Source organism: Rhinopithecus bieti, unplaced genomic scaffold (assembly GCF_001698545.2).
Source record: "Rhinopithecus bieti isolate Rb0 unplaced genomic scaffold, ASM169854v2 scaffold_1014, whole genome shotgun sequence".
NCBI lineage: Eukaryota > Metazoa > Chordata > Mammalia > Primates > Cercopithecidae > Rhinopithecus > Rhinopithecus bieti.
In genome coordinates, this window is record NW_016803499.1 from 3904243 (window position 1) to 3916769 (window position 12527).

Here is a 12527-nt window from a genome sequence, read left to right on the forward strand (position 1 = left end):
TGGGCTGGAGTGAAGTGGTGTGATCACAGCTCACTGTAGCCTTGAACTCCTAGGCTCGAGTGCTCTTCCTGTCTTAGCCTCCCTGGTAGTTGCTGGGACTACAGGTGTGCTCCACCATGCCTGGAATTTTTTTTTTTTTTTTTTTTTTTTTTTTTTTTTTGTAGAGACAGGGTCTCGCTATGTCGCGTAGGCTGATCTCGAACTTTTGAGCTCAGGCGATCCTCCCACCTTGGTCTTCCAAAGTGTTGGGATTACAGGTGTGAGCCACCACACCCAGTCAGAATTTGGTTTTAAAGTTAGACGGTAAACATTAAGCCCAGAGTAATGACTCCCAGAATTCCTGGAATGCAAGGAGGTCACTAATAACAAGAGTGGTAAGAAGAGGCCAGCCTTGCTCACGGTGAGTAGACACCAGGTGGTGCTCCAGGCACTCCGGGGCTGGCTTCCTTCGTCTTTCCCTCAGCCCCGTCAGTCTAAGTGCTGTTTTCGTCCCCCCTTTTTACTAAGAAAGAAACTAAGGATAAAATATGGTTGGGAGATGGCCCAGTTGAAGGGAAGTTTACTCATGATTGAGTTAATGGGAATCAGGAGAAAAGTCGTAAGTCGACATTTATACAATGTGTGTATATGTATGGACTTCTATCCAGAAAAGGGCATTGGAAATGAAATATGTCCATCTGTTTTGTTTTCTGTATCTATTTTACATCTTTTTCCAATAGACAGAAACTGTCTTTGGAAGTGATTGGTGATCATCTGCATATGTTTTAATAGAGTGGCTATTTTTAGACCTAATAGAGCAAATTGAATAATTTGTTAATTTTCTTAAGATATTGTGACCAGGCATGGTAGCTCATGCCTGTAATCTCAACACTTTGGGAGGCCAAGGCAGGAGTATTATCTGAGCCCATGAGTTCAAGACCAGCCTGGGCAACACAGTGAAACCCTGTCAGTACCAAAAAATTAGCAGGGCTTCGTGACACACGCCTGTAGTTCCAGCTCCTCAGGAGGCTGAGGTGGAAAAAGTCACTTGAGCCCCGGAGGTTGAGGCTGCAGTGAGCTGTGATGGTACCAGGCTGTATCCAGACTGGGTGACAGAGCAGGACCTTGTCAATAAAAAAAGAGAGAGAGGAAAAAAAAAGATTTTCTGGAAAGTCTCTGATATGCTGGATGATATTTTTAAGTTTCTCTCATTTTAAAATGAGACAAAGACTTCAAGATTAGAAATGAGAGGTTTCTGTTGAATTATGCAAAGTGTTCATTTTATTATGAAGCCAGCTCCTTCCATGATGAAGTGTTCAGAAGACTCTCCAGTCTGTGTGTGAAGCATGTTTATACATGTTAGGTATTCACGTTCTTGCAGTCCTCTGGCTTCTGATCCCTGGATCCTCCTCATCTTCTTTTCTCTAGAAATAATAACTTCATTCCTCTTGTGCTCACTGGAAGGATGAGTTCTAATGGGACAGTCTCCCTGAGAGTGGAGCAGGGCCAGGACACCATTGTCTCACTGCAGCAAATGGTTGTCTATTTAGCAGTGTCTCCCAGCACTTTTGTCAGGAGCCGAAGGATTAGGAACCATGGTAGGAATCTTTCTCCTGCATTCCCGGTACGTGATAAAGATGGCTTTCTGAAGCCACTTTTATAATTGTCTTTATTCTTTTGCAGACGTGCTTGTTTGGAGCAATGATCGAGTGATTCGCTGGATCCTATCAATTGGCCTTAAAGAATATGCAAACAATCTTATAGAGAGTGGCGTTCACGGAGCGCTTCTGGCCTTAGACGAAACCTTCGACTTCAGCGCACTGGCACTGCTATTACAGATCCCGACGCAGAACACACAGGTGATGCCACGCCTGTCCGGTCTGCGTTCAGTGTTCATGGGTACCCTGATTATAGACAGTTATTTGAATAGAAAGAAAACTAAAAAAAAAAAAAAAAAAACCTCAGACAACTAGTTCTTTTGTCTTTTGTTTTGGTCTATCATCTTTCCCTTTTCTGTTGGAAGCATGAGACTCCTCCAATAAACCAGATAAGGAGGACCTTTCATTCCAGCCCATGGGCCTTGTCAGAAGAGTGACATATATTTAGTTCCTACATGGAAAGGGACGTATTTTTAGGTGTGCCACATGAAGATTTTATTAATTTTGTTTTTATGGGTCATTGCCTTATGTAATTCTTTTTGACTCATGGGCTCATTTGAAAAACAGGGAACTTTTATTCCTCTACAGAACATTGAATATGCCAGGCGAGGTGGCTCATGCCCACAACCCCAACACTTTGGGAGGCCCAGGTAGGCAGATTGCTTGAGTCCAGGAGTTCAAGACCAGCCTGGCCATCATGGTGAAGCTCTGTCTCTACAAAAAAATACAAAAAATTAGCCGGGTGTGGTGGCACATGCCTGTAGTCCCAGCTACTTGGGAGGCCAAGGCAGGGGGATCACTTGGCCCAGGAAGTGGAGGTTGTGATGAGCTGCGATTGCGCCACTGCACTCCAGCCTGGGTGACAGTCGAGTGAGACCCCATCCCAAAGAAAAGGAAAAAAAAGGGGGGGGAGCATTGAATATCTTTTGCCGGTACCCCTGACCAACCCACATACCCTTGTTAATATGACTCCAAGGATCACGGATCCCTTTCTGCAAAAGTCCATCCATAGACTCCACATTAGATGCCCTGATTTAAAATATTATTATGGTTCATTATAGTCATATAGTGAAGGAATTGTTTTTTTGTTTGTTTGTTTTGAGATGGAGTTTCACTCTTGTTGCCCAGACCGGAGTGCAATGGTGCGATCTTGGCTCACTGCACCCTCTGCCTCCCAGGTTCAAGTGATTTTCCTGCCTCAGCTTCCCAAGTAGCTGAGATTACTGGCACACGCCACCACGCCCAGCTAATTTTTGTATTTTTAGTAGAGACAGGGTTTCACCACGTTGCCAATCTGGTCTCAAACTCCTGACCTCAAGTGATCTGCCTGTCTCGGCCTCCCAAAGTACTGGGATTACAGGCATGAGTCACCACACCCAGGTCCTAATTTTTCTATTTTTAGTAGAGACAGGGTTTTACCATGTTGACCAGTTTGGTCTTGAACTCCAGACCTCAGGTGGTTTGCCCGCCTCGGTCTCCCAAAGTGTTGGGATTACAGGCATGAGCCACCGCACCCAGCCAGCAGTGAGGGAGGTTAAGTCTTGGTTTAAAAAACAATTATGCTAACACCCTTCAAATTAGATTTGATGAAAGTTTTATTTGTTATTCTTTGGTTATTTCAGGCTCGTGCTGTCTTGGAAAGAGAATTTAACAACCTTTTGGTCATGGGGACTGATAGAAGGTTTGATGAAGTAAGTTTTTGGCCTAATGTTCTTTAAATGTCTATGAAATGTGTATAAATGTTTAAATGTGTGTGAAATGTAAGCTGTTATTATTATACTCAGGACATCATGTAGCTAGGCAGTCTCTCTGGATGTTAGAAGTTAGGCTTTGCTCTTATGAATTTATTAACAAATGAGCCTTTAAAAACTAATACCTGGGCCAGGCGCGGTGGCTCATGCGTGTAATCCCAGCACTTTGGGAGGCGGAGGCAGGGGGATCACCTTAGATCAGGAGTTTAAGACCAGCCTGGCCAATATGGTGAAACCCCATCTCTACTAAAAAACACAAAAATTAGCCAGGCGTGGTGGTAGGTGCCTATAATCGCAGCTACTTGGGAGGCTGAGGCTGGAGAATCGCTTAAACCTGGGAGGTGGAGGTTGCAGTGAGCTGAGATTGCGCCACTGCACTCCAGCCTGGGCGACAGAGAGGAACTCCATCTCAGAAAGGAAAAAACACCCCCCCCCCCAAAAAAAAACCACAAAAGTAATACCTTCAAGAAAGTAGTTTTGTTTTATTTTGCTATTTAATTTTTGACATCCCTCAAAAATGGTTTTCACATCATAAAACACTGGTTGCAGCTTAGGAACAGAGTCTGTAAGTTGGGTTTTAGGGACCACTAGGTATCCTACCCCAGTCCAGAGTATACTCCTCATAATCCTGTGCATTGGTGGGGTGGCGTGTTTCAGAAGTATATTAAAAATACAAAATGTTGGCCGGGCGCGGTGGCTCAAGCCTGTAATCCCAGCACTTTGGGAGGCCGAGACGGGCGGATCACGAGGTCAGGAGATCGAGACCATCCTGGCTAACACGGTGAAACCCCGTCTCTACTAAAAAAATACAAAAAACTAGCCGGGCGAGGAGGCGGGCGCCCGTAGTCCCAGCTACTCGGGAGGCTGAGGCAGGAGAATGGCGTAAACCCGGGACGTGGAGCTTGCAGTGAACTGAGATCCGGCCACTGCACTCCAGCCTGGGCGACAGAGCAAAACTCCATCTCAAAAAAAATAAATAAATAAAAATACAAAATGTTAATTTCCCCTTCAAACCATGACTCATTTGTTTCACACTATTAGGAGTCTCTTAATTGGACCTTAAGAAAACTTTGAGTTTGACAGAATAGAAGGCCACCTCTAAAGATGAAGCACTCGTTGGCTATATCGTGACATAAGATAGAATTGTTTATAACTTAAAAATTGTTTGTAGAGCTGCACGTGGCAGGGGCACACCTGTAGTCCCAGCTGCTTAGGAGGCTGCAGTGGGAGGATGGCTTGAGCCCAGGAGTTTGAGGTTACAGTGAGCTATAATCACACCACTGCATTCCAGCCTGGGCAACAGATCTAGACTCTGTCTGTAAAAAAATAAATAAAAATGAAAATAAACTATTTTAAGATAAATAAAATGTATTATGTAGCAAGAAAGTGATTCCTGCAAGGTAAGAAGTAGAACACGATGCTGGGGAGAAGGAGCACATCCCATGGCCCAGCACTGACCTCACTTCGCCAGCTGAGGCCCAGCCGGACCATCACCATGCCCCGTTTCACGCTGAAGTTCCAGTTTGGGCAATATATTGTGTGGTCATCAAGAAGGGATGAAATACATGTGAACAAGAATACGTACATTCTTGAGTTCAGCAGTCATTTTAAAGGACATTTAACTTTACATCTCTGACCTTTATTTTTTAAAATGAATCTTGTTTTTTGTTCTTTAATTTACCAGGATGATGATAAAAGCTTTAGGAGAGCACCTTCATGGAGAAAAAAGTTTAGACCAAAGGACATTCGCGGCTTAGCTGCTGGGTCAGCAGAGACTCTCCCTGCAAACTTCCGGGTCACTTCTTCCATGTCTTCCCCCTCAATGCAGCCAAAGAAGATGCAGATGGACGGTATGTGATGGGTCGCGCTAACCTGCCACTTGCTGGGAGCATGAGCAGCTTTTTGTCTGGAACATTAATCATGATCTAAAACGGCCTAGTTAATATGTTACAAGGCACTTGAGTATGGTTGCATGTCCAAATATAAATGTTTTTAAATTAACTCTAACATTTGTTTATAAAAGTTTAACCATAACAATAGAGTTTTTAAAACATTCTTGTCTGGTTGAATCTTAGCATATTTTTCCAACTAATAAAGCTCAGTATTTGTCTGTGTTCTCAGAGAGAGACTGAGGCATACTTGTAAATATGTGTCTGTGACAGGCCGTGCTAGGAAGCTCTTTCAGGAAATAGTAGTGTAGTAGTAGCTTCCAAACCACATGATTTACTGCTCTCCACATCGGAGAATATAACAGTATATTTTAAAGAACACACAGTTTACAGCTTGTGTGAGCTCTGCCTGTCCTTTCGGCCCTCCCTGCTGCTGCTGTTCTGTGCAGTCACGTGTCTACCCATTAGAGGGCAGGGAAGGGAGGAAGGTGAACCTCCAAGAAGTCCCCAGTGGAGCGAGGCAGCCATGAATATACCAGCCAGAAAGAATCACTGCCATGATTTCAAGCACAGTTTGGGATTTTCCCTTTGACAGCCGCTTTGATTTGAGGTTAACAGTTGACCATGGCTTCCTGACAGGTCTCTCAGCTCTGATCTTGTACTCATCTAATGAAAGGCAGTGCACAGGTTGAAGAGCCAGGCTGCCTAGGTGTGACTCCAGCTCTGCCGCTAGGAGGTGCATGACCCTGAGCAAGGCACTTAACTGTGCCTCGGTTTCCCCATCTGTAAAATGGTCGTCGCGGTAGTGTCTTCCTCATAGAGTAGTTGCGATGATTAAATGCATCATTCATAAAGCTGGTGAAGTTCTGAGCCTGTGTCAGTGGGGGCCGTATGGCAGCCCCTGTGCTACACACAGGTGTCACTCATGCTCAGTTCTGAGGCCAGTGAGCAGACTGAAGGAAAGGAAGTGGCATTAAAAACTGTGCTAATCCTTGAGGCCAGGAGTTCGAGACCTGCCTGGCCAACGTGGCAAAATCCCATCTCTACAAAAGTACAAAAATTAACCAGGTGCGGTGGCACACGCTTGTAATCCCAGCTACTTGGGAGGCTGAGGCATGAGAATCATTTGGATTTGGGAGGCAGAGGGTGCAGTGAGCCGAGATTGTGCCACTGCACTCCAGCCTTGATGACAGACTGAGACCGTGTCTCAAAAAAAAAAAAAATTTTTTTTAAGTGCTAATTAGGGGCCAGGTATGATGATGGCTTATGCCAGTAATCCTAGCACTCTGGGAGGCTGAGAGGCAGGAGGATCACTTGAGCTCAAGTTTGAGACTAGCCTGGGCAACACAGTGAGACTCCATCTCTACAAATAATAATAATAATAAATAATAATAATTGAAAACTGTGCTAATGGGGTTTTTGCAAATTTTTTTTGGCATCAGCCCCTCCCATAAGTAGGTTCATAAATTTTGTTCTCTATCACCTGTATAAAAATCAAAAGAAAAGTACATTTATAAAAAACCTTAGTTAAGCTGGACACTTTGGGTGAGAATAGCTTACTTTGTGGCATTTTTAGTAAAAGGCTGTATTATTTATTTATTGTTTGCCAGAGTTTGATAATATACTTAAGGGGAAAACTCAGTATATCTTTTAACTAGGAACTTTTTAAAAATTAGCATTTTTCCTCCAAGAGTCATGCGGATAATTCTTAGAAAGTGTGACTGTAACTTGGCCTTCAGCTCAAGCGCTGCCACCTGCAGAGTCCACATGAGTGCTTGCTTGTTTGCTTGTGGCTTCCATTTCAGTTTTCCTTCTGATACATCACATTTCCCTTATTAAATGTTAACAGGAATATTAAGAATGAGAGTTTGGATGGATGAAAAGTAAACCTAGGCCCGGCACGGTGGCTCACACCTGTAATCCCAGCACTTTGGGGGGCCGAGGTGGGTGGATCACCTGAGGTCAGGAGTTGGAAACCAGCCTGGCTAACATGGTGAAACCCTGTGTCTAGTAAAAGTACAAAAAATTTTGCCAGGCATGGTGACACATGCCAATAATCTCATCTACTTGGGAGGCTGAGGCAGGAGAATGGCTTGAACCTGGGAGGCGGAGGTTGCAGTGAGCTGAAATCATGCCACTGAACTCCAGCCTGGGCGACGAGCAAAACTGTCTCAAAAAAAAAAAAAAAAAAAAAGTAAACCTAAAAGGTATGGAGAATTTATTATAAAGAAGACTTTTTACCCTTACATAAATAACTCAGGCACAAGCCTACTAAAGGGATTATATTATTATTATTTTTATTATTATTGAGACAGGGTCTCACTCTGTTGCCCAGGTTGGAGTGCAGTGGCTCAGTCTCGGCTTACTGCAACCTCAGCCTCCCAAGTAGCTGGGACCACAGGTGCGCACCACCACGCCTGGCAAAGTTTTAAAATTTTTTGTAGAGGTGGGGTCCCACCATGTTGCCCAGGCTGGTCTTAAACTCTTGGGCTCAAGCAGTCCTCCTGCCTTGACTTCCCAGATTGCTGGAATTATAGGCGCGAGCCACCGTGCTGAGCAAAACTGATTATTTTAGTGGCTTTTTAACTAAGGGAATGTGGGGTAAACTCCAGCAGGTCTCCCAGGCTCTTAGAGGCAGAGGGTTTGTGAAGATCATCTGTCCTAACCAGTAGTCCCAACTGTCTTAACGTCTTTGCTGGAACCATGCAGGATGTTGATAAGTGTTCCTGGTATACCTGTGGGAAAACAAAAAACATATAACCGGGAGCAGCCAGTACCTGTTTCTGATTTGTAAAAACTTAAAATCCAGGTTGTTAATGGAAATCGGGCTTACTTCTGGCCACACAGTGTGTTTCTTGAACAAGAACGAAAATCGGTGGTGTCTATGATTAATATTTCTAGTAGGAACTGAGACTGGGCTTCAGTTTTTAGATCAGCCCTCACCCCACTCCCTGGCCAACGCCCCACCCCTGCAGCCAGATCTCTGCACCTGCTCTGCTCCTCCCCAGGAGAAAAGGACATGGCTTCCCAGACACCGCAGCTAGTGCTGGTCTGCAAGGTTCTCTCCCCTCGTCTTAGGCTGGCCTTGTACCCGGTGTCGTCGGCCTCTGTGCTCAGCGGGGCTAGGCGGCATCAGCTGTGCCGCTTGGTGTTTCCTTCATACCAGTGTTAGAGATGGAGCACGTAGGGCAGGGAGAAAGCCCCATTAGTCTATGAATGTAGAGTTTAGTAGCAGACAAAGGGATCACTCTAAGTGGGGGTCATTTATGCAGATGTACATTCTGAAACTGTTACTGTATTATTTGGTGCTTGGTATTTCGGAGTAGTGTTCCAGAGTCTCCTGGGGCTCCTTGGGAGCTGGGGAGAGCCACCACTGGGTGACACTTGGATCTCTCTCTGGCTCCATCCCGCCCACTCAGGCAGCTCCCCTCAGGTCCCTCCGTAGGTGCTGCTGTAGTTGTGAAGATGTGTGTCTACTTGTGCCCTCATGTGATGTTCTAAGACTAACTGCACGCTGTGTTTGCACGCTTCCTCTCGTGGCTGTTGAAACAGGCAATGTATCAGGAACACAGAGGTTGGATTCTGCTACAGTCAGGACTTACTCCTGCTAAAGTCTCCTGTTGGTGAGTAGAGAGCACCACAACCCCTGGAGGTGGCTCAGAGGCACAGCAGGAGTCATCGGAGCTGCAGTGCCAGACTAGGGGTGTGGACCATGAAAGCCAATGCAGTTTTTGGGGAATTTAAAATATATAGAGACACAAGCTCTCCATACCCATTAAGATAATGTTGTTGTTACAATTGATCATAAAGAGGTTAGTGTGTCCTCTTTTTTTTAAGGGGAAAAAAAAAACGTATTTTCATCTTTTCCTTAAACCTGAAAATGCTGACTCATTTTAATTGTCTGTGGGTGTCATGCGGGTGGAGTGGGGAGGAGAGCAGAGCATGGCAGAGCGCGTCGGGGGAGAGTCTCACCCTGGCGTCGTTATGCACATGGCCTTGATTCCTAAGCTTGCTTCGTTTTAAATGCACATTCTTGAATGAAACAAGCCCAAAGTTTTGTGGTTAATTACATACTGTATTAAGTGTGACACTAATAGCCTGTCAGTTTGGAGACTGGTTCTTAAAACTGCGGACTCTGGCTGGTGAGTGGCTCGCCCTCTCCTTGCTGTTCTAAGCAATTTTAAGGTCTCCGTTGGCATATTTGACTGGTTTGTTCATCTTTTATTTGTAATTGGTAACTTGTGAGCCAAAATGAAGTCAGCCAACGAACTGTCTCATTGATGTGCATAGCCCTCGATGTTCTAGCCAGTGATTCTCAGAGCAGCTACGGCACAGAAAGTGACGGTCCTGGAGGGGAGGGGCCAGGGCTGGGACGTTTGGGCCCCAGCGTCAGAAGCTCCCTTTCGTCAGTATGGCCCAGCCTGCACTGAGTGGCTTTTTGTTTGTGTTTATTTTCCAGTTTACCCACACTACTTCTACCGATGATTACGCAGCATTTGAATCCAACAAAGACTACATTTTAGAATCCAATGGAATCTTTAATCTGTTAATACTTGTTATATGAACCCTAAGATATTTTATTACAGAGTTTTAATTAGTGAAAATTCATGAATACCATAGAGAAAATATTTTAGAATTTAATGTTTCTTATATTTATGTAAACTTATGACTCTTCATTTATATAGTTACTTACTTTTTCATGTATATCCAGGCTATAAATATCCTTTCAAATCATGTTCTTATACCTAATTTTAGTCTTTCAAATGAATGTACTGTAATGCTTGTATGTATAAATCCTATGAATAGAGGGCTTTTGTAAATTATGCATTTATTGTAATTATCATTAATTTTTTAATGATAAACCATGAAAAGGATTTTACTACATTTATAAAATTATGACAGAAGCAATGTGCATTATCCTTTACAGACGCAGCCTAGCTCTACAGCAATCATTCTGAAATAAGCATACCTAATTTCAGGCAATTGTATTTTAATGACTGACCTTAACTATACTTTTTCTAGTAAGAAATGCTTTATTCTGCAGCATGAACAGATTTAAAATAGCTGGTGTTAAATATCAGCTCCTAATAAAATGTGGACTGAAAAGACTATCACAACACTATGAGAAGCCCCTAGCACTGGTTAACGCTTTCCTAGCCTAGTCTCTGGATTTGGGGAGCTTGCCTTCAGTGGCTGACAGAGACCGTGAGCTGGGAGCAGTTCTCTCAGCTGGAGAGACTCCGGATGGGGGACCAGCCCAGCCCCTGCGCCCTCTTCCCTGCCTCTGCTCCTTGGGAGCGGGTGGAGAGACACCCATGTAGCTCTCCTTAGGGCCAGCCACCAAGCACCACGCTCTCATTCTGCAAGTCGGCGCACACAGCGGATGAAGGCAGGAGACCCAGAAAGCAGTGCAGTGCAGCTCTAATAAAGGCCTTATTTTTCTTATGTAAATCATCTTTTTACATTTGTTTGTAAACATGTTTAAAGAATGAACCTAGTGGGACATTTTTAGACCTCGATGTTATAGCCATTTTGGATTGTGTAAGTTGCAGATGTGGCTTTTACTTTTTCAATGGCATATTAAAAAGCCAGCAAAGCGTGTCAGACCATGGCGTGGTATTTACTGTGCAGCAGATACAGAGGTGGAGGCAGCCTGTCTTTTCACAGTTGGTTTCTGCTTTTAATTTACTTGTACAATTCATTGTTACTGTTCTGTTTTTCTATTAATCTTTTGTGAACTTCCTGATTATGTAACAAAGTATGTACAGTCTACTTTTGAACTATTTTTATCACAGTATTATTTATTGCTTTCTTTCAATAAAGTACTGAAGCTTTTCCCACTGCCAATGAAGAATACGGAGAATCAGCTCTAATTGCATTGGAACCGACCATAGCTGTTTTGGAAGGCAGTGTCACCATATGGCAATTGTATTATAGAAGTCAAGTGACAGAATAAAGCAGCCAGGAGATGAAGCACAGGTTCAGGGGACCATCCTGCCCGCTTCTCCGGAGGTCCCCAGCCTGCATTACCGCAGGAGACGGGTGCCTGGTGTTAAATGCAAATGTGGGGGCTCACATACACAGTCCGTGGGTAGGGCTCAAAGGCAGAGCCTAGGCCATGGACTGCGCGCATGCACGCGTGTCCCTTAACGCTGTTTCCCAGCTCCGCTTCCTTCCTCAGTGCTGGCTTCACACTCCCATCTGCTCTCCCTGCCTGCTCACGAGGTGGCTCCCAGGCCCGCACCCTTCCACACTGACGGCCTCTGGAAATCAGGAAGCCTGGGTCCCTAATAGCTCACATCCAGTCCTGAGCTGTGAAGCAGCCCAGTGTGGCAGAGGGGAGACGACATGCTGACGGGCTGGGGGAGTCAAGCAGGTCCCACCCATGGAAGTGGGTGAGCTCAGTCCCCTCAGGCTGCAAGGCTGCAAGCTGATGCCCAAGAGGAAAGGCAGACACCAGCAAGTGGCCCTTCTCCTCGTCCCACCTCAGTGTGGCCACTGAGCCCAGGATTCGCAGAGCCCACGGCCAACACCACCCCACCTGGAGCGGGCATCAGCGGCCACCTCCGACGTCACCTGGGTCTCTGTTTCCTCATTCTGTCTCCGCGGCCGACACCTCCTCTGAGTGGCACGTGCTGTCACGTGGGTCAGTGTCCTGGGACGTTTCTCCTGGGCAGCCATCAGGGGTGTTCTGTGCTTGCCTGTTTAGAGCCTGTGTTTGCTGATCTTCCCACTTAACGTAGGGAAAGCCTTGTTTTCTGTACTTCCTCGTTCTTGAGGTTCACTGAAGTGTGAGGTTTACAACATAATGTAGTGCCTCCCTGCTGTTTGTCATCTAATAGTCCTTTTTGGCTGAACAAAGCCAAAGGCATGCCTCAAGTATCTTAAAACTTCCAGAAAAAAAGAGATTGGGCCGGGCGTGGTGGCTCACGTCTGTAATCCAGCACTTTGGGAGGCCAAGGCGGGCGGATCACGAGGTCAAGAGATCGAGACCATCCTGGCAAACATGGTGAAACCCTGTCTCTATTAAAAATACAAAAATTGCCGGGCGCGGTGGCTCAAGCCTGTAATCCCAGCACTTTGGGAGGCCGAGACGGGCGGATCACGAGGTCAGGAGATCGAGACCATCCTGGCTAACACAGTGAAACCCCGTCTCTACTAAAAAATACAAAAAACTAGCCGGGTGAGGTGGCGGGCGCCTGTAGTCCCAGCTACTCGGGAGGCTGAGGCAGGAGAATGGCGTAAACCCG

The 12527-nt window shown here is 45.3% G+C and overlaps 1 protein-coding gene across 5 annotated transcripts in view; it reads left to right on the forward strand.

The window, feature by feature from the left end:
- PPFIA1 (PPFI scaffold protein A1) overlaps positions 1–11057 on the forward strand; it is a 116274-nt gene extending 105217 nt beyond the window's left edge. For 3 of the 5 annotated variants that reach the window (XM_017887108.1, XM_017887113.1, XM_017887117.1), the window contains 5 exons: positions 1663–1838; positions 3260–3328; positions 5073–5238; positions 8830–8900; positions 9737–11057. In XM_017887108.1, coding sequence (XP_017742597.1) covers positions 1663–1838; positions 3260–3328; positions 5073–5238; positions 8830–8888 — 470 coding nt within the window. In that variant the 3' untranslated portion in view covers positions 8889–8900; positions 9737–11057. The remainder of the gene's footprint in view (positions 1–1662; positions 1839–3259; positions 3329–5072; positions 5239–8829; positions 8901–9736) is intronic. The other 2 variants (XM_017887105.1, XM_017887125.1) reach the window with 1 other exon arrangement.
- Positions 11058–12527: the final 1470 nt, after the last annotated feature.